Source organism: Nicotiana tabacum, chromosome 16, assembly GCF_000715075.1.
Source record: "Nicotiana tabacum cultivar K326 chromosome 16, ASM71507v2, whole genome shotgun sequence".
Taxonomy (NCBI): Eukaryota; Viridiplantae; Streptophyta; class Magnoliopsida; order Solanales; family Solanaceae; genus Nicotiana; species Nicotiana tabacum.
The window spans coordinates 47,795,010-47,816,157 of record NC_134095.1 but is presented as its reverse complement, the minus strand read 5'-3'; the positions used below and the strand labels follow the sequence as shown (position 1 = coordinate 47,816,157).

The 21,148-nt window shown below is 40.2% G+C and overlaps 1 protein-coding gene across 1 annotated transcript; it reads left to right on the top strand.

The window, feature by feature from the left end:
* The first annotated feature begins 310 nt into the window (after window positions 1–310).
* On the top strand, window positions 311–2,530 carry LOC107789609 (non-specific lipid transfer protein GPI-anchored 4-like). The gene is made up of 4 exons (XM_016611449.2): window positions 311–655; window positions 742–880; window positions 1,169–1,195; window positions 2,061–2,530. Exons 1-4 carry the CDS (start codon window positions 404–406, stop codon window positions 2,339–2,341), a joined length of 699 nt encoding a protein of 232 aa, XP_016466935.1. The 5' UTR covers window positions 311–403; the 3' UTR covers window positions 2,342–2,530.
* Window positions 2,531–21,148: the final 18,618 nt, after the last annotated feature.

The window sequence follows — 21,148 nt, the reverse complement described above, 5'->3', positions numbered from 1 at the left end:
GAACATTTAAGATAGCTTATACAAGAAATTCGATTCTTTTGGTTAGCAAATTCTTTTGATATGTTTACATATAACTCTATTGTTATTTTAAACTCTTGAAGCCCTAATATATTGCTACATAGAACACGTAAGATAGAAGTTTTTTATCTTTTAACAATAAACTATCTTTTCTTAGAGAAATGGTTAATTCCTTAAAGGATTGGGTAAAATCTTACTTGGTCAAAGATCGTGTTTATCGGTTTGCGATCATTTAGGATTCTTATCAACTTATTCAAACAAATCTAATTTGAACCAATCCCTCTTAACTAGGCATATAAAATAAACTTTTACAACTCTACATCCTTCATTCTAACCATTTCTATCACATTTACACTACCTTCATTCAAGAAAAAGAAGATTATTTATGAATATCTTTCCGTTTGTGACGTGCATTTTGGCCACATGGGCTGTGGTGGCCGTAAACGCTGGCCATGGCAGTGCACCACCAATACAGTCGCCAACTAAAGCTCCATCTCCATCGCCTTCTTCACCTTCTCCGGCACCAACGGCGGATTGCTCAACCGTTGTGATGGACATGATGCCTTGTTTGAAGTTTTTGGAGGTTGATAGCAATGACAGTAAGCCAGATACTTCTTGTTGTTCAGGATTTAAACAGGTTTTTAGATTACAGATGAATAGTTTCGTACAATGTGATAGAATAGCACTAGTTTTATAATATGTTTGCCTCTACAACAAAAACAGGTTTTAAAGAGGGATCCTGATTGTATTTGTGTTGTTTTGACTACGAGTGCTAGTTTCGGTATCGCTGTTAACATGACTCAAGCTGCCGTTTTGCCTTCTGACTGTGGAGTTTCCGCTCCTCCACTCACCAATTGTAACAGTGAGTCCCGTCGATAGCTTACTTCATTTTTTTGTTGCTTTATTTGACATAGGTGCCCATTTATTTTTATTTAATTTGCACGTAATTTTTAAATATTCAACTATTAAAGAATAGATCAATCAGATCTATCATCCAGGATATTTTGAGGAAGAAGAGATGAATAGAAAATATATTCGTGAGTAGTGACACTGTGAGAGCTTTTTAATACCCCATGAATTTTACATATGAGGGTGAAGATTTATGTATTTGACTTATTTCCTATGGTTCGAATTTCCTCTTTGCATGCAGGTACCACCACTCCTACTGCTTCTCCTGGTATATATTTAATCCCTTACTTATTTTTCCTCGTTTAAATTTTTGTTTCATCTGTGTTTTTTATTGGGTGGGGTGGGTTACTGTCACTAGATTGATCTTGACAACATTTGTATCATTAATTAATATATGTAGTAATCTATTAAATGGGGAGGCTAGCTTTAACTATTCATATATAGTAGTAGTGCCAAAGAATTTTGGAGTCATATTTTTTTGTTTAAACTCGATTAAGGGATCAATATTGGTTAACATATATCTCTGCTATGTTCTTCCTTGGACCAACCAAATTCAATCCATTTTTAGAAAAATGACACTGATCTTACTGTCCTTTCCTCTTGTTATTTACGTAATTATTTATTTGTTTAATACCTGTTAAGCTGATCTATTTTATACCCCCTTTTCCCCCTTCTCTGTTAAACATTGTTTTTATGTTGTCTCTTCCATGAATGTTAGATATAGCTAGACAGGTCTATTAGGCCCCTTTAAATAAAGTGAATTTAAACATATACTCGTTATGAACTTAATTAATGAAAGGGAATTTTGACTGTTTTTGGGATCGAGAAATAGTGGGATGAATGCAATCTCTTCACCTTTAATCATCTGAGCTCTGGGAATAGAAAAACGCTTGTTAGGGAGCATTTCCCCCTTAAATCAACTTGTACAGTATGAATCTAAATTAGTCGGGCCAGTGGATTATGTACCAAAAAAAATCATATATACTCCATTACATTTAAAAAAGGAATTTCCTACGCGTCTATTCTTTTTCTCTAAGTGACAACGGGTTTTAACCATGTCTAAAAAAGAAAATCATTGTTTAGTTTTTTCATTTTAATTTGTTCTTATTATCTTTCTTTTTTAATTTTCCCAGTTAATCCTCCATCACCAGTTAATCCACCAGCACCAATTAATCCTCCATTGCCGGTTAATCCTCCATCACCAGTTGTTAATCCTCCAGCATCAGTTGTTAATCCTCCAACTCCACAGCCAGCTGCAGCACCAATTTCAAAATCGCCAGCTCCAGCACCAGCTGGCGCAGATCAAGCTCCAGTTGAAGCTCCTATTGCAGAGTCCAGTGGATCCACCATTAATCTAACATCAGCTTCCTTCTCGATGCTTCTTGTTATGGCAGCTTTCGCTTCATTAGCATAATTTTTAGACTGTCAGAAGTCGTAGCTTCTAGTGTTTAATTATTCTTTCGTTTTAGTGGCTAGACATTTTTATCAAGCACTAGCCTTTTGGTTAATTAGTAGCTAGGTAGATTATGTTTTCTTCATATAGAATTAATTAGATGTTCCTACTTCTATTCTTTTTCTACAAATAAATATTCCTGTTTTATTATTTGTTCCTCTTAAAGTTGTACATATGTGTTTTAATGGCCCCTTAGATTTTTTTTTTTGTGTGTGAGTGAGATATTGCGTTTATCCATTAATTTCATTTGTCAAACAATATTTTATTTTTTTCCTTAACTTTATTTTCTTAATTTTATTTCATACTAATCTCTCAACAAAACATGTGTATGCCGACTCGACATGTGTATGCCGAACCAGGTATGCGTAGTATATGATATTGTACATAATATTAATATTCATAAGTCAAGTACCTTATTCAAACATACATTCATAAGTCAAATCGATATTGAGGAAGAGTAATTCATGTATAACGAACAAAAGGAATCAGGAGATACAAAAGAGTAACACAATCATCAATTGAATCAGACAAGATACACGCAATTCAGAAAACTTCTCTAACCTAGAATCCAACAATCTAAACTTGAATTAGAAGAATGAAGAAGGCATAATCTTCTTTAAAAAACTCCGCGTCAAATATAATCACTTACCTAATGTTCTTTTTTTTTTTTTTTTGAAGTTTTGGCTACAACTGTGAACCGTTATTTATGTGATATTTCTAACCTCTAGATGCCGCAGTCCCGGAAAAAGTCGCAAAAGAGAGCAGGATATAAATGAAATTACCTTGTCAAGTATTCGTTACTTTCAGAACCTTCCAAACATTTTGCAACCGTGCTCCTACTTATGCAAGTAAATGCAATTTTCTAAAGCCTAAATGTTTGACTGTTAAAATCTTTTCGAACAAATCAATTAAAGATGAAGGGGTAAATCGTAGCTGAAGATAATAAACTCTAGGATAGAAATAATAGAGAAGAGAGTTATCAATTTTCTTTTTATTCAAGGTTGGTGAGTTTTACAGAGTGCTCATGCCCCGTTACAAGGCTTTCATTCCTCTTATATATTGAGGAATCTTTCTCCCCTCCTTCCCCCCTCCACCCGTAAAAATGACATGCAAAAGACCTTTCAAGAATATTCTCGGTATCCCCTAAATGGGCTTACTCTACTGTCGAGGTCGTGTTGTTCCGTCTTTTAATACAAGGTCGTATCCTTCTGGGCGTCGACTCGCAGATGCTCAGCCATTTGTCGTGCCCACTATAGGACATGGTTGGTCAAATTCTGATCCATACAGTTAGTCCCTCCGCTTCGTCGAGGTCGCGACCGGGTGCGTCCTCGATGAGCAGAATCTATGCTTTCTTTAGGAGAAATTTGACCCGTTGGATCGTTGCGACATGGCCAACGAGAGGTGGCTATCATATTCAGCGGAGCACCAAAGAGTACACGCTACCTGGGGGTGATGTCAGCTTTACGTGTGTCATCTTTACACGGATTTTTGAGGCGAGGACTGACGGTTTGGTGCTTTGATTCTTGCGCTGATTTGAGGCCTGCCGCCTCGATTCTGGCGCCACCTAACCCTATAAATAGATGAAGGGTTTGATTATTTGAAAATCTTTAGCCGTTTCTCTCTTTATAGCCTCTCATTCTTCATCGTTTGTTCTTATACTCCCTTGTTCCCGTTTCTGTTCTTCACCGAAAATTTCTTCTTTTTCATTCCCTTTGTGTTGCTGCTCCTCTGAACAATACTATGCTGAGGTCTCGTCGTACAAGTGAAGAGGTTCCTGAAGCCACTCTGTCATCCACAATGCCTCTTTCCGGCAACGGAGAAGCTGTGTCAAAAGAGGGTGACAGCCCTCTTACGGTGGAGGCATTACTATCGAGACATCCCCTATCCCGAAGTGATTTACTCAAAGACCCACCTCCTACTCTGAACCCTGTATTTTTTGAGATGGGGAAGGTTCATCTTGATGCCCTCCGTATAAAGTATGGTATTCCTGCCTATGTAGAGATGACTCTGGCAAGGGAGGATTATGTTGACGTCCACAGACCTGGGTATTGTGCTTTCTACGAGTATCCTTTCATGATCGGCTATACCCTTCCTTTCTTCCCTTTAGCGGAAGAGTTTTGTAGATTTTACCAGGTGTGCCCGGTGTAGCTTTCGCTGTACACGCTTAAGGTGCTTCTGCTATTAACTAAGTACGTAGAGTTGGCGGAGTGTAGCGTCTCTGTTTATCATCTTTTGCACCTATTCACGCCTGGCTTCCTCAGAGGTACCATGGTGCATTTGAGACTTCGTGGTACGAGAGGGCTGGTGGTCGAGATGGATGACCGGGCGAGCCGTAAGTTTTGGCACAAGTATTTCTTTATCAAGACTGAGCACGTCATTTCTGGCTCCGCCAGATTTCCAGAACGATGGAACGGAACTCGTAATTGTCGTCGTTCGTTATGTTCCCCTCTCTTCTATGATTATTATAGTCTTTTCTTACTCGCCGTTTTACAGTTATGGCCCATCTGCCTTGCCCCATTGCGGGTATCATGGATTGGGTGGCCCACTTGTTGCCTCTTATGGCGAAAACTTGGACTTGGTCTGCCTTCGTGCAACTTTATGTCCCTAGGGTCTTCTCAGGTAAATATTTGACTTACTGCCTCATTGGCCATTCGACCTTGCTCAACAGCACGATCTTTTATGACGACAGGTCGGGGAGCTTCTAGATGGAGGGAGACGGTTCCTGCCTTTAGACAAGCCGTTACTACTACGTATACGTGATTAAATTTTTTGCGAGTCTGTTCGAGAGGGTCATCCTCAAGCTATTCAACTGGGAGATTCATCTTGAACTGTGGCCATGAGAGAAGAGGCTTCGTCGGTACCTTCCTCACATCCTTTGGATGAGTCTTCTAATGGTGATGAGCCACCGGAGAGGAAAAGGAGGAGGTTGGAGCTGGGGAGGGCGTGGCTACGGACGCCGACGGCAGTGGGGCATCCCGGACAGCCCCAGTGCCCGTATTTATGGCCGATGCCATTTTGTCGAGGAGGTCTACCCAAGTGGAGGGAATTGGTTCGGGAGCCGGTTCAGTGCGCTCCATTGAGGGTGGCGCATCGTCTAATATTGGAGGACCTCGTATCGAGGGTGACGGTTCGAGCTCGAATATCGACCCAGAGGATGTCAATGAATTTATGGGTCGCCATACCCATGTGGAGGTTAGGGTGGACGGGTCCGACCGTCATGTGATAGTCTCGGGGAACACAACTTGTTGTTGAACAGCGAGCAGGTGGTGTCGACCCTCGCTCCTCTATGTGCTGCTCCCAAAAGTGAGATGCTTGGAGCAATGAGAGACATGGAGTTATCTAAGAAGGTCACTGGTATGGCCCTGCAGGTAGGTTCCTTTCCTTCTCTTTTTGTCGTTTTGGTGCGATAATCATCATTTTGCATTTTGTTTTCTAACTTCTACCCTTATCTTTTGTTAAACCCTTGTCTTGGAGGTGGAGAGGGAGAGCCGTGAAAGGAAAAGGACGGGCCTTTATAAGAAGATGTCGTCGAAGTATCAACAGTATCGGGCTAAGCATCGGGCAATGTCTGACATTTATCATCCGGATCCCGAGTTTCAAGTGTTTCGCGAGGGGCTTAAACAGCGGGAGGACCAATTGGAGCATAGGATAGAGGAGTTGAGGGAAAGGTACGAGGAGCTTGTGAGGGTTGTCGCCCGTAATAGTGAGCTGGAGGCTTCCCTTAAGGCAAAGGAGGACGAGCTCGAATTGAGCAAGGGGGTGACGGCTGAGAATGCCGACTTACAGCTGAAAGTGGACGACTTGACCGTCGAATTAAAGGCTAAAGTAGCAGAGATTGACGGGCTTAAGGGCGAGCTGAATGTCGGAGCCGATGAGCTGGCGGCAACTATTTCTGAGTCGGTATCTTTGGAAGATGCTCTCCGCATTTCCAGGTCAGAACTTACTAGGGAGAGAGAAGCCTCTGGTCGTCAAGTCGCAGGGCTCGAAGGGAGTGTTAAGGAGTTAGAGGCGGAGTTGGCCGCACTGCAGGGACAAATGGCTTCGCTGAGGGCGGAGGAGACAAATCGATGTTCTCAACCTTCTACCTTTCGAAGAGTTACCTCTATTCCCTTGGTAGTTATTGACATATTGGACATCTTCGCTTTGATAATCATAGCACTCATTTGAATAACCACCACCATCATTGTTGTTGTCATATTGTTCACAATTACCTTGAGGATATTGCCCTCTTTGCCTCCTTTACAACATAGAAAGACCTTCTATTGCATTGACTTGGCGTGGGTTTTGGACTTGTTGCAATTGCGCCTTTTCCAATTGATTTATAGTTGTTGTAAGCTCGGCAATAGCTTGGCTATAATCGTGCAATTCCTTGTGTAAATGGATGACTGTAGGGTCACCTTGGGGTACATTTACTCGGCTTTGCCATGAAGAAGAGGTGTCAGCCATTTCATCAAGTACATCACATGCCTGTTGGTAAGAAAGTTCCATAAAGTTCCCTCCGGCCAATTGGTTCACAATACATTGATTCGTGGTGTTGATGCCCCGATAAAAGGTTTGTTGAATCATAGCCTCGGTCATGTCATTATTAGGGCACTCTTTCACCATTGTTCTATATCTTTCCCATATCTCGTGCAAAGGTTTTGTTGGCTCTTGCTTGAAGGCTAGAATTTCATCCCGAAGAGCCGCCATATGAATTGGAGAAAAGAACTTGGCAATAAATTTGTCCGCCAATTCATCACATGTTGTAATAGAATGATTGGGGAGCCATTCTAACCAATCCAATGCTTTACCCCGAAGAGAGAACGGGAAAAGCCTCAATCTCAATGCATCCTCGTACACGTTTGTCTACTTGCTACCCCAGCATGTATCCACGAACCCCTTCAAGTGCTTGTAGGCATTTTGATCGGAGGCGCCCGTGAAATAACCTCTTTGCTCGAGCAAGGTCAACATAATATTTGTGATTTGAAAGTTCCCCGCCCGGATTGGGAGAGGCACAATAGCACTGGCGTATCCTTGATTTGGTAAAACTCTGGGAGCCACTCTCGACAGTTGCGGAGGAGGGTCTGGAATATTGTTGTTCTCATTTGCATTTATATTACCATTTCGGCCCCTCCGTGGAACTTGAGGTAAGACCTCATCTTGTTCTAGATCATCTACCTCCTCCCCCTCTATCACGTTGCCGAGAGGTTCATTTGCATTAAGAGCCATTTATACCTAATTGATCGACAAAAACAAAATTAGTAAACAAGAAAGAAAGAGAAGCAAAACACAAAACTAAATAAACAGATAGTCAACATCGTAACCTCCCCGACAACGGCGCCAAAAAGTTGATCGCTGCCAACTCAATGCCACACTAAGGTAGGAAGAGTGGGTCGCAATAGCTTTTACCCGATATGAGGGTCGGGATCAATTTCCTCAGGGAGCTAGTAATGGAGTTGGATTGTCTGTCTAGCCTAGAGATGTGTTTGTACTCCTAATGTCACTTCAAACATTTTTGGGTTTTCGAATTATAACTATTTTTATAAAACTATTGATTAACACTAAATTATGCTACGAGAATATTGCTAAGTTGTATCTAATGGGAAGAAGGGCACTAGGGTCGTGACAGTACCTAGGTGGCTAATTGATGGGTAGATGTTACTAAGGTTCGATTGACATAATATGGGCTTATGTTATAACCGTTGCACAATTTTACCCACTCTCACACCTCTCGGTAGAGAAAGTGACTTTGCTCAATTGACTCTCTCGAGACCAAATGGGTAGGCAAATTAGACCAAGAAACTAGGGTTCAAGTAGGGTAATTACTCTCTCGAGGTTAAACCCGTTAATTGGGACTATCATTTCTCATGAGTCCATCCCAATTCCTTGTTGGGTCAATTTTGGGGTCATAGACTCTCTTTCTCAAGAAGAGTACCCACAAAGCTTGAATCAGTGTTTGCAACCACCAATTCTATATTAAAACATAAAATCAACCCAAGCAAACACACATAGTCAATCTAACACTAGATGGAAACACCCATCAATTACCCACACTAGGGCTGAGCCACAACCCTAGCTAATGGGTTTAGCTACTCTTGCTAGATAAAGAAATTGAAGAAATAGATGAAGAATTAAGCATATTAATTAATTGCTAAAATTAAATTACAAGAGTCTATCGTAAATGTAAAGCAAAAGTGCCAAAAATGGCTACAAAATATGTCCTCACGAGCGCAGCTTTCCACTGATGTATCTCATTACCTAAAAAATGGTAAAATGTTCTATTTATACTAGGCTGGAAAAACTGGACAAAAATACCCCTGTGGGGTCAGTGCGGGCCGCATTAAATGGAACACGGCCGCACTAGGCTCACTCCTGCTTCTCTAAACTTGGACTCCGCGGACCGCATATAACGGACCGCGGCCGCGGAGGGAGCTGGCATGGTCCGCGCAACCACGACCGCGGACCGCATGGCACTGGCTTTGCAAACTTCATCTCTCTGAACCTCATGACCGCGGACCATACAAAATATTAGTGCGGCCGCGGAGCCTTCACCGTGGACGGCGAGATGTGTACCGCGGCTGCGCTTCTTCTAGCCTGATTCACCAACTCTCTGAACCACCTAGTGCGGCCACATTCCACTTTGTGCGGTTCGCACTAGGCCTTCTTTTCTTAAATTTCTTGGTCTTTGATACTTGAGTAGGTTTCACTCCTTTTTGAGCCAATCTTTGACATTTCGTCACTTTGTCGATCAAACCTGCGATCAAGCACAACCTGTGAGCCTTTTAGAACTATTTTGCAACAATATATGATCAAAGCATAGGCAAGTAGGGGCATAAAACATGTTAAAATCCTAACTTATCAACTCCCCCAAACTTAAACCTTTGCTTGTCCTCAAGCAAACAAAATAAGACTCACCCCTTAAAGGAGAATCCAAGTAATTCCAGTTGTCCTAAAGTAACCTCAACAAGCATCAATTAGGACTAACAATTCCCTCAATACGAATGGATCATTAACAAAATTTAAACTTTGAAAAACTATGGATCAAGTGTGACACAATAGCATCAAGAATTGACTCATTACATCAAAAAACTCTATCAATTACTTTGGTCGCTGTGGACCCCAAACTCACACATCCTTAACTCTCCCTAAGCAAACCTCACCTTTTAGAGTATAAGCACACAAACCGAGGTTAATGGGAAGTCACTCGTCTCTCTCTCAAGGAAAGGTCACAAGTCCGACTCTAAGTACCATATGCTTGACCCTCATGTAAGTATCCACTAATGCGAGCGTCATCCAACTCAAGATCATATAGGGCTTTTGTGGAGTCAATATGAAGGCTTTTGGTTCAGGGTAGGAAACGTTGTTTACATCTTCCCTTAAGCACTTCTTTTGATTCATTATGGCACAATTCTCTTTGATTGTTTGAGTATTTCACTTCTTTTCAAGGGGTTAGAGACACATTGTCACTCTTTCTTATGCAATTCCAAGCATTTCTCCTTTTTCTACTTTTTTTTCCACACCTTTTTCACTTTTGTTTTTCTTGAATCCCGTTTTATTCTGTGCACATTGGGCTTTCTTTTTGTCTTTTTCTTTTCTTTCTTTTTCATCGCCTTCCTTTCCTTTTGCTTTTGTTCCTTTATCACTTTGTTTCCTTTCTTGTCTGTCCCCCCCCCAAACTTAGACTTTTGCCATTACTTAAGGGACGATTTGAGTTCCAAGAGAGGGTATAATTTAGAACGTGTATAGGCTTGTAGCATTGGTTCTTGAAAGAAAAAGGGTTAAGGCTCAAAAGGGTTAGCTAAGGATTATATCATTGGTAGGCTATGGAATTGTTTAACTGTTTTTTGGATCAAGGAGAGCCTATAATCTCTTCTCAAATAGAATTTCACTCAAAATTTTGCCTCAACAAACATTCAGGCAAGTTCTAGATCATTGGCTCGGGACTTGGACTCACAATTCGATTTCTCACCATGCACACTCAAGGATTGCTAAAGACATAGAGTCGGGGGCCCACAACAACCTTAGACACGATTGAGTATACAATAGTCCCGAAAGACCACATGATGTTTGTTTGGTCAAAACAAGAGACTCAAGGTCACTACTTTCACCATCCTAAACACAACCCCTTGTCTTTGACCATGGGATCAAAGGCAAATGTGTTAGGCCCAAGTGAAGCTTTGCTCGAGGTACCCTTAACTATAAACTACTAAAAACGAGAGAAAAATCAAAAACGGACTCAAACCCTTAAGAAGGTTGTCACGCCATCCATCATCGGGAAGAGCCACTCGGTTCGCACAATACTCCACCCTTGGAAAGAACCGTGGCATTAAGAAAACCAAGGGTTTATTGAAAGCACCAAAACCGAAACAAAAAGGATGTGAGCCTATCTACTAAGCTAAGAATGAAAAATTTGTACGAAAATAGAAAATAGAATGAATATTTACAATAGGGGATTAGAATATACAACGGAGGATGAATATATATACAAAAATGTAACTTTATATACAGACCAAAGAGAAGATAAAAAATACGATAAAAGTAACTAAATGTAAAGATATATACAGACCAAATAAAAAAATCAACAGAAACATAAACTAAGTCAACTAATATATACAATCATCCGGATAAAAAGTAGGGCGCACCCCCATAAATAAAAGCTAGCATTGTCCTCATGCCAACTATACAAATAAGCATCAAGAAATCAAAAGGAAAGGATATAGGAGCTCCCTAAGCCTCGTCTGTTTGCATGGGAACATGAGTGGTCCCCTGGTCTTCTGTATGTGCGGGAACCTCACACTGGTTCCCAGTCTCCTGCTGCTCAGCTGTTGGGACTGGGGCCTGGACCTGTATGGGATGAATATCTGAAACATCTTGTGGCTGACTGGAGGGATCCTCCAGTGGGTCCGCCAACTGGATGATCGCCTCATCTGCACTAGGAAGCTTCCTCTTCTTCTTTGGAAGCCTCTGTGTCTGCTCCTGCTGTGGCTCTACTGCTAGTGCTGCTGCTGGGGGGTGGATCCTCAAATAGCAAGTCTAAAGGCAGCTGGTCTGCCTTCAGTTTGTCAATATCCTCCCTCAGCGCCTTCACAGACTCCTTGGAAGCCTGTTTTTTTCGCAGCTTCTTGTGTTCCCTGGCAAGCTCCTTCAGGGCCTTGCCATGTGAATCCACTGCCTTAGCAAAGGAGCTTGAGAATCGAGGATCTTTTGCTGGTTGGCAAGAATCTCCTTAAGTGAATCCTTGATAGACTGGGCATATGCACTGGCTGTGGTGCCGACTGAGCCGCAATGGTAGAATTCAAGGTGGACAACTTGGATGAAGCATTCGCCATCCAGTTGTTCAAGCTATGAAGTGTTTGGCTCAGCTGGTGGGAGGTGATAGGATGAGCCCGAGAAGATGGAATCCCTGGGCCAGCTGAAGTCGAGGGACTAGCAGGAGTGGAAGGTCCGGGAGGCATGTCAGCAACTGTGGAAGTAGGCTCAGTGGAGGGCTCTAGCGCAACTGGCTCTTCAGACTGGCCGGTTGGGGCAGAAGCAGGCAGTGTCATACCCCTTTTTTCCCACCCCCCCCCCCAAAAGATAAGATATACGGATTTGTGGGTTAAAGAATTTTTTCAATTAAAGTGACAATTTTGAAATAGGGATTATTTTGTTTACAGAGTCGCCACTTGGAATTGATGTTTTAGGTGTTCCAAGTCACCATTTATTTGAATCCATATTCAAAGGAAGATTTAACTCTTTTATATCAATCCGCAAAAAATAAAGTTCGGGTAAGGAATTTTGTTAACCGGGGAGAAGGTGTAAGGCATTCCCTCCGAGTCCTGTGGTTCTAGCACGGTCTCTTTATTGACTTAAAACTTGGCTTAAAATAATTTTGGATAAACTATGCTTTATTGGATTTCTATGTTTTACCTATCCGTTTTTATTTTTTGATTATTGGAATTATTTAAAAAAATGATTTGGATAATACTACGTTGTCATAACCACGTTACGCAAGCGAATGCGTGATCAAATAACAAAATTAATTAACTTATCATAATTGTGCCTCGCAAGCGAATCCGAAATCTTAACAATCAATTATTTGTAGTATTTTTTAGAAATTACTACATTTGAGAAAATTAATTCTTGAAGATTATTTAAAAAAAGGTTATCTATCGCGCCACGCAAGCGAATCCACAATTTAGCAAAGGATTGATTAAAAATTAACTAGAACTAAATGGGTATGTCATGAGATTATTGAATTAATTTATTAAGTGTTAAACATCACGCTTCGCAAGTGAGTCTATGAATTAAAAAGGTTAAAGCGTGCCTACTAATTGCTTAAGGTTTAAAATAATTATTAAGGTGATTAAATTATTAAATCATTTTAGTTACCAAAAACAATATGATTCTTATGAAAATTAATTAAGTTTAAACAAGCTTTGATGCTAGAATAAAAAAGAAAAAGGGCAAGCTGCTGACCCAACCCAAGTGCACGGCCTAATTCAATTCATTATAATGGAAAGGAGAAAATAATATTATCAAAAAAAACCTAAGGTGGCATGCTACATCAGTTGGAAGCCCATGTGTCGTTCCAACTTTTTCTTTTCTTTTCTTCGAGAATCAATTTTATAAGCCTATAACTTCTTTAATCTAAAACCAAAATTATATGGTCCGACACTCTACACCTATGCGTGTGTTCAACTTAAACTAATCTTCTTAACATGCAAACTCTAAGATAAAATCACATAGGCACACCACTAACTTGCTAATTCAAGAGAACTCAACAATGCTAATTTAACAAAAGAGAAGCTAACAAAATAAATAAGACTCACATCATCATCACCTATTATTATAAGATAATAACTATGTATTCTAAAGCTTAGTAAATGCATTAATCCTTAAAACAAATCCTGGATCCAACAAAAGTGATAACATTTATAAGTTCTGATGCTCAATGGTTCTGACAAAGCTTTAATACCATTACTTTGAATTGACATTAAAGCTAGACTTACTATTGGAAACCCAGAATTTTGCAAAATGGAATAGACAGAACCAGCATTCACAACCATACTAAATAACTTAAAAGAAAACCAAAGCTATCAGTAATGAGCTATAAACTCCATACTCAGGTCCAAGATGTTACTTTAAATAGCAGGAAATCCAGTAAGTATATCAGTGGCAATTCTGAAATTACAACACTATCGAACTCAGCCCAAAAGCTTAAACCAACAGCAACAATCAGGAGATTTTAACCCAAGGAAATGACTCAGAAGCACCTTGAGCCCCGATAAATTCAAAGAAGAAAGAATCCCAGGACTAAACTCTAAGAACTTTAGTTTCTTGAAAGATTTTCTTTCTTTTTTAGGAATCTCACACAAAAGCACTCAAATTTCAGTTTACTTTCTATATTTTTTAGCTGCTGATTTTTTTCCAGTTTTTGTGTTTTCTTAGAGTGTAAAGGATGATGGCTAAGTATGTTAGAGTGTGTCCTCAAATGTGAAAGAATGGCCTCTTTAAGTAGGAAAAATAAGTCCTTTTGGACAGATTTTGATTTTCCAAAAATCTGTCCAAAAGGACTGACTTTTTTGTGCCAAAACAGTCATTTTTTCACCAAATTCTGACACAAAATAGAGCAGTTGCATTTTCAGCATGTTTAAACAGTAAAATACCCAACAAACACGTACTTTAAACTCAAGTTTTCAGCTTTTATCTCTTCATGACTGAAATTCAGCTTATATACTCAAACTCTAACCAAATATGAACTAGCAAAGTAGAAACAAGACTCAAAATGCAATCGAACTAAGTTTTCAGACAAATTAGATTAGAACGAATTCGATAAATGAGAACTAACAGTGGGTGATTCAAATAAGAAAACACTGCCCAAAACAAATTTAATTGAATATTGGTAAACTATCGAACAACGAGTAAAATCAACTAACTAAACGACTAACTAAGTGAACGATTCAACTAACATTAACAACTAAGATAAACAAAAATAACTAATCAATAACTAACTTGAAACTCTAATTAGAGTGATTCATCAAAACAGAAATTAAAGGTGCAAACTAAACGTATCACTATCAAAAATCACAATTAGTGAGGTGATGAAGGTTATACAAAAACTATAATAAAAAATCAAAATTTAAACTTAAAAAAATGACACAAAAACAAAATCAAAACTTTAGAGGAAAAGATAAAGGTTCGAGGTTTTTACCAAGTTTCGGGCTTTCGACGTTGAATCGATAAAAGAGATAATGTCGAGGATGCCAAGTGGTGATTGTTCGACTTCGAGGCACATGTTTCTTCTTGGCAGACACTAAATAATAGATTTCGACATCTTGCCAAAAGGAAACAAGCACCTTTGGTCGAAAAGAAATAAAAAAGATAGAGAAAGCAGCAGCGGCAAAGGCGGCAGGCAGTGGGGTGGTCACCGGAGGTGGTTGGCAGGCAGTGGGGTGGTCGCCGGAGGTGGCTGGCCAGTGGCGGTGCATTGTTTGGGGGTGAAACCAACATAGGATAATATATCACGTGGATTTCTACACGCCTATGTAAGTATTTTATGAAGGAAATGTCTAAAACTTGACAAATTTACAAAATAAATTGGGCTAGGGTTTCGGATTTTTGTTTATTCGTGGAGTTTGGGTGGGATTCAAAGGAATTGGTTTGTGGATTTGGAAAGAGGAGGTTGAAATGAGTAGGGAGTGAAATTTTGGTGGTGTTTGAGGGGCTCCGCCACCAGTGGCGAATTCCGGCGGGCGGCGCCGCCGTGGATGCCTTGCGGCAGCAGAGAGGAAGGGAGAGAGTGAGGAGAGGAGTTTAGGGTTTGGTTTGGGTATAAATGAGGCTATTTTCTGATTTTTGGAGCCTTATATTTGGAGTGGGAAATGGATCTAGGACATTGGATCAAGAATAATGGAGGGATGAGATTGATCTCTGGGTCACTAAGTGAAACGACGTAATTTCAAGATTCTACATCGTTTTGAGCTCTTTCTCGGCCAACCACCTAATGGACCGGGTATGGCCGAATTGGGCTCAAATTTTGGGCCAATTTTAATTAAAATACACTAGTCCAATCCCTACCCCATTTATCAAATTTAGTCCTAAAGAAAATATATAAGTAGAAAGAAAAAAAATCTTTTTGGAATATATAATTTAAAGATGCAAACTAAAATATACAAATAAAAGGTAAAAATATTTTTGGTATTTTTAATAAAGGAAATGCAATATAAAAAAATGCACAAATAACTAAAAATCATCCAAATACTAGTATTTCTAGGAGAATTAAAAGCATGCAAAAATTAGGCATTCACACCTGCCCCTCTTTGCTCGAGAACATGAAGAGTTTTCGTGCAAAGAAAAGTGAACGTCATGGCTAATTTTTGCTCACATATCACTCCAATGAAAGCATTTTTTATTGAAAGAAAAAAAGTGACTGAATCTTACTTCTGAGGTTGCCTACATATCCTTGGCTATAAAGGAATCAGGTCTGTGTAGTTCTAGAAAAATTTGATAGCTGGGACTACCGGACACTAGAGTTAAGTCTGTTGTTGATGCTGTTGTTGTTACTCGCTTCTTACATCAAAAGAAAAAGAGAAGAGCACTATATATGTCTGCAAACTAAGAGTACAAAATTCCTATCTATTTGTCTTCTGGAGTCAAATCTTGATTCTTGACCTGCTCGCTTGTGTTGACCATAGATTGGATCTTGATGCCTTTTTGAAGAAAAGATTATGGCTTGTTCTCGGTTGCTTGATTTCCTTCTCAAAACTTGAGAAGATGAATCTTGAGAAGCTGGGTTGCTGACACATTATCAAAGTTAACTCCGACTATCTTGTGATTGAAGGAATTCTTTTTTCTGATGAGAAACTGAAACTGCAAGCTTTAATCGTCACTTGTGATATACGGCAGAGCCTGCAAAGCCATCAAAGACAAACAAAAACGAACAAAAATTTTCTGCCCCAGTCTGGCACTAGAAAAATTTTGTGAGTTATTAGAGAAATCTGTAAATTATCTAATTTATTGAAAAGGCAGACAGAAACAGTAGTATAAACTAGCTAAAAAAGATAAAATTTGGTAACGAATGATTGTGTAACCAGGGATCGGTATCCTGTACTACTGAAAGGAAATGTAACCAGGGGCCGGTACCCTATTTTACTAGAAGGAAATAGAATTAAGTGTTAGCACCATGTATTATTGATAAAGTGTTGAATCCCTCTAGGTGAAAAATGTTCTACTTGAGTTAAACTGTATTAAACAACCTGAGCGAAGATTACTTCTATCCGGAACTATAAGCGGGATCCCTCTAGGCAAAACGATTCTACCTGAGTTAAACTGCGTAAAACAACCTGAGCGAAGAGTACTTCTACCCGGAACTATAAGCTGGATCCCCCTAGGCGAAATGGTTCTACCTGAGTTAAGCTACGTAAAATACCCTGAGCAAAGAGTACTTCTATCGAAAATATGAGCTGGATCCGCTAGGTGAAACAGTTCTGCCTGAGTTAAGCTACGTAAAACAACCTGAGCGAAGAGTACTTCTACTCGGAACTATAAGCTGGATCCCCCTAGGCGAAACGGTTCTACTGAGTTAAGCTACATAAAACACCCTGAGCGAAGAGTACTTCTACCTGGAAATATGATCTGGATTCCCCTAGGCGAAAGGATTCTACCTGAGTTAAGCTACGTAAAACACCCTGAGCGAAGAGTACTTCTACTCGAAAATATGAGTTGGATCCCCCTAGGTGAAAGGATTCTACTTGAGTTAAGTTGCGTAAAACACCCTAAGAGAAGAGTACTTCTACTCGGAAATATGAGATGGATCCCCCTAGGCGAAAGGATTCTACCTGAGTGAAGAGTACTTCTACCCGGAAATATGAGTTGGATCCCCCTAGGTGAAAGGATTCTACCTGAGTTAAGCTGCATAAAACACCCTAAGCGACTTCTACTTGGAAATATGAGCTGGCTCCCCCTAGGGGAAAGGATTCTACCTGAGTTAAGCTACGTAAAATACCCTGGGCGAAGAGTACTTCTACCCGGAAATATGAACTAGATCCCCATAGGTGAAAGGATTCTACCTGAGTTAAGCTGCATAAAACACCTTAAGCGAAGAGTAGTTCTACTCAGAAATATGAGCTGGCTCCCCCTAGGCGGAAGGATTCTACCTGAGTTAAGCTACGTAAAATACCATGAGCGAAGAGTACTTCTACCCAAAAATATAAGTTGGATCCCCCTAGGTGAAAGGATTCTACCTGAGTTAAGCTGCGTAAAACACCCTAAGCGAAGAGTACTTCTACTCGGAACTATGAGCTGGATCTCCCTAGGTGAAAGGATTTTACGTGAGTTAAGTTGGATCCCCCTAAGTGAAAGGATTCTACCTGAGTTAAGCTACGTTAAACACCCTGAGCGAAGAGTACTTCTACTCGAAAATATGAGCTGGATCCCCCTAGGCGAAATGATTCTACCTGAGTTAAGCTACGTAAAACACCCTAAGTGAAGAGTACTTTTACTCGAAAATATGAGCTGGATCCCCCTAGGAAAAAGTATTCTACTTGAGTTAAGCTACGTAAAATACCCTGAGCGAAGAGTACTTCTACCCGGAAATATGAGCTGGATCCCCCTAGGTGAAAGGATTCTACCTGAGTTAAGCTACGTAAAACACCTTAAGCGAAGAGTACTTCTACTCGGAAATATGAGCTGGATCCCCCTAGGCAAAAGGATTCTACCTGAGTTAAGCTACGTAAAATACCCTGAGAGAAGAGTACTTCTACCCTAAAATATGAGATGGATCCCCCTAGGTGAAACGGTTCTACCTGAGTTAAGCTACGTAAAATACCCTGAGCGAAGAGTACTTCTACGCGGAAATATGAGCTGGATCCCCCTAGGCGAAAGATTCTACCTGAGTTAAGCTACGTAAAACGCCCTGAGCGAAGAGTACTTCTACTCGAAAATATGAGTTGGATCCCCCTAGGCGAAAGGATTCTACCTGAGTTAAGCTGCGTAAAACACCCTAAGCGAAGAGTACTTCTACTCGGAAATATGAGCTGGATCCCCCTAGGCGAAAGGATTCTACCTGAGTTAAGCTACGTAAAATACCCTGAGCGAAGAGTACTTCTACCCGGAAATATGAGCTGGATCCCCTAGGCGAAAGGATTCTACCTGAGTTAAGCTACGTAAAATACATGAGCGAAGAGTACTTCTACTCGAAAATATGAGCTGGATCCCCCTAGGTGAAAGGATTCTACCTGAGTTAAGCTACGTAAAACACCCTAAGCGAAGAGTACTTCTACTCGGAAATATGAGCTAGATCCCCCTAGGCGAAAGGATTCTACCTGAGTTAACCTACGTAAAATACCCTGAGCGAAGAGTACTTCTACTAAGAACTATGAGCTGGATCCCCTTAGGTGAAAAGGTTCTACCTGAGTTAAGCTACGTAACTGGAAGGTGTGATCAATAGTGATGCATGCTGAAAATAAAAGAAAATGGAAATTTTAAGGAGCTTACGTTTGGTGACATTCATTCTTTTAGAATCGCCATTCTGCAGTGCTTTGTTCCTGCTTCAAACAAAGAAAAATTTGTGAGTTTTCAAATTGGTGGTTGGTTTGTGGCCTTGATCCCTTGATGCCTTGAGTAGTTTGATTCACGGCCACTGCTGTCGAATAACCGATTTGTCAGCGTGGTACCAAGATGCTCGACTGCTCTGTATCATTTTTTGGAGACCTTGGTTTTCTAATGTTGCCTCCAATTGTTTCATACCTAGATGTCCATGGTACTGCTTCCCTTATCTCTAAGGCAACACAATTTTTCTTTAAAATCAGACTCAGTTGTCTTGCACCCAGTATGAGTTTGTGTCCGTAGTGCTTATCAACTTTTCTCATGAAGCAGGTCCTGCTCATGCGACTTTTTAGCTTCTTTGAAACAATTTGTTCGCCTTAATGAATGAGATCACAGATGGATTCGTGGCTTCGTCAATACCATATATGCCCTAAATTGTGCTCAATATTACGGGGAAATTGTAGCTAGTTTTGCAGCCATTTCTTTGCTTCTTTTTGATGCAGGATTAGACCAAAAGGAACTCAAAGAAAAAATATGGGTAAAAACAAAATAATAATTGAAAGTGAAAGAAAAAAAAGAACTATGCTTAAACAAAAGGTGTCCCTTTTGGGGAAAGGAATAGGGAGACTTATCTGGAGGTATGTGCCGACTTCAATGAATCATGACATGCATTTTGGACTGGACGCCTGATCCGTCTAAGCTGTCTAATTCTCAAAATCCGCCACAAACGTTCAGCTTGAATTTGTCTTGGTTGTGCTCATACCGGAGAATCAAAGACCCTCATTCGGCTAGAAGCGCCTTTTGCAGGTTTTCGCTAACTAACCTCTCTCATTTCTCTACTAATTGTCGCCTTATGGTGCCCATCTAGGTTTTCACCAATAAGACTCTCTCATTTCTCTACTCACTGTTTCCTTATAGTGCCCGTACGGGTTTTCACTAATAAGACTCTCTCATTTCTTTTTTTTTTCTTTTTCTTCTTTTTTTTTCTTTTTTCTTTTTCTTTTCTTTTTCTTTCTTTTCTCTTTTTTTTTGACTAAGATACTATATGAGGGAGGTTACCCAACGCCTTTGGCATGGGGACTTCAAACATTCTAAAAAAAACATCAATCGGAAGTTCTTTAAAGATAAAAAGGCAAAATGAACCTTGAACTCAATTACAACTTTTGGAACCATTTTTTTCAGAAAAACCGTGAAATAAAACAAATTTCTGCCCCAGTTTTAGAGTATGGGGGATATGGATTTTTTGTTCTGATGGGACCGAACCCAGGGTAAAGCTGCCTACATATCCTTTCGGAATCAGGTCGGACGTAGTTCAATGACTTAGATATCTGTTATTTGCTTTCTTTTTTTTACAAGTACACAGGTTCCAAAAAGTGAGAAACAAGGAAGACAAATACGGCTCAAAAGGATTAACAGAAGGGGTGACGTCTATTTGGAATAGCGAGCAAATGATAGCCTTCATCACTTCAATCTGAGAAAATCAATGCGTGAAAATTCTATAGTGGGTATATATCAGACATAATATCTTTTGACTGCATCTGCGTTAATAGTCATGTCTGGTACCCATCCTTCTTCATCTATCAAGTGCAAGGCCCCTTTTGGTAACACTTTCTTGATGATGTAGGGTCCTTACCAGTTCGGGGCAAACTTTCCTTTAGCTTCTACCTAGTGTGGAAGGATGCATTTCAAAACCAGCTGGCCTACCTCAAACTGCCTTGGCCGCACTTTCTTATTGTAAGCGCGTGCCATTCTTTGCTGGTATAACTGGTTGAAACACACTGCTGCTAGCCGTTTTTCACGATCAACATCAGTGTCTTTAATCTCTGATTCCACAATAATGCGGAGAGAGGGAATTTCAACTTCAGCGGGTATTACAGCTTCAGTTCTATATACAAGCAGATACGGAGTTGCACCAATAGATGTGCAAACAGTCATGCGGTATCCCAACAGAGCAAAAGGAAACTTTTCAAGCCATTGCCTGGAACCTTGGATCATCTTCCTAAGAATCTTCTTGATGTTCTTGTTTGCCGCTTCAACGGCTCCATTGGCTTTTGGTTGATAAGGTGTAGAATGGTGATGCATGATTTTAAATTGTTCGTATACCTCCTTCATCAAATGACTATTTAGATTGGCTGCATTATCAGTGATAATGGTCTTCGGGATACAAAAGCAACAAATGATGTTGGAATGAACAAAGTCTACCACTACTTTCTTGGTGACTGCTTTGAAAGTGACGGCCTCCACCCACTTGTTGAAGTAATC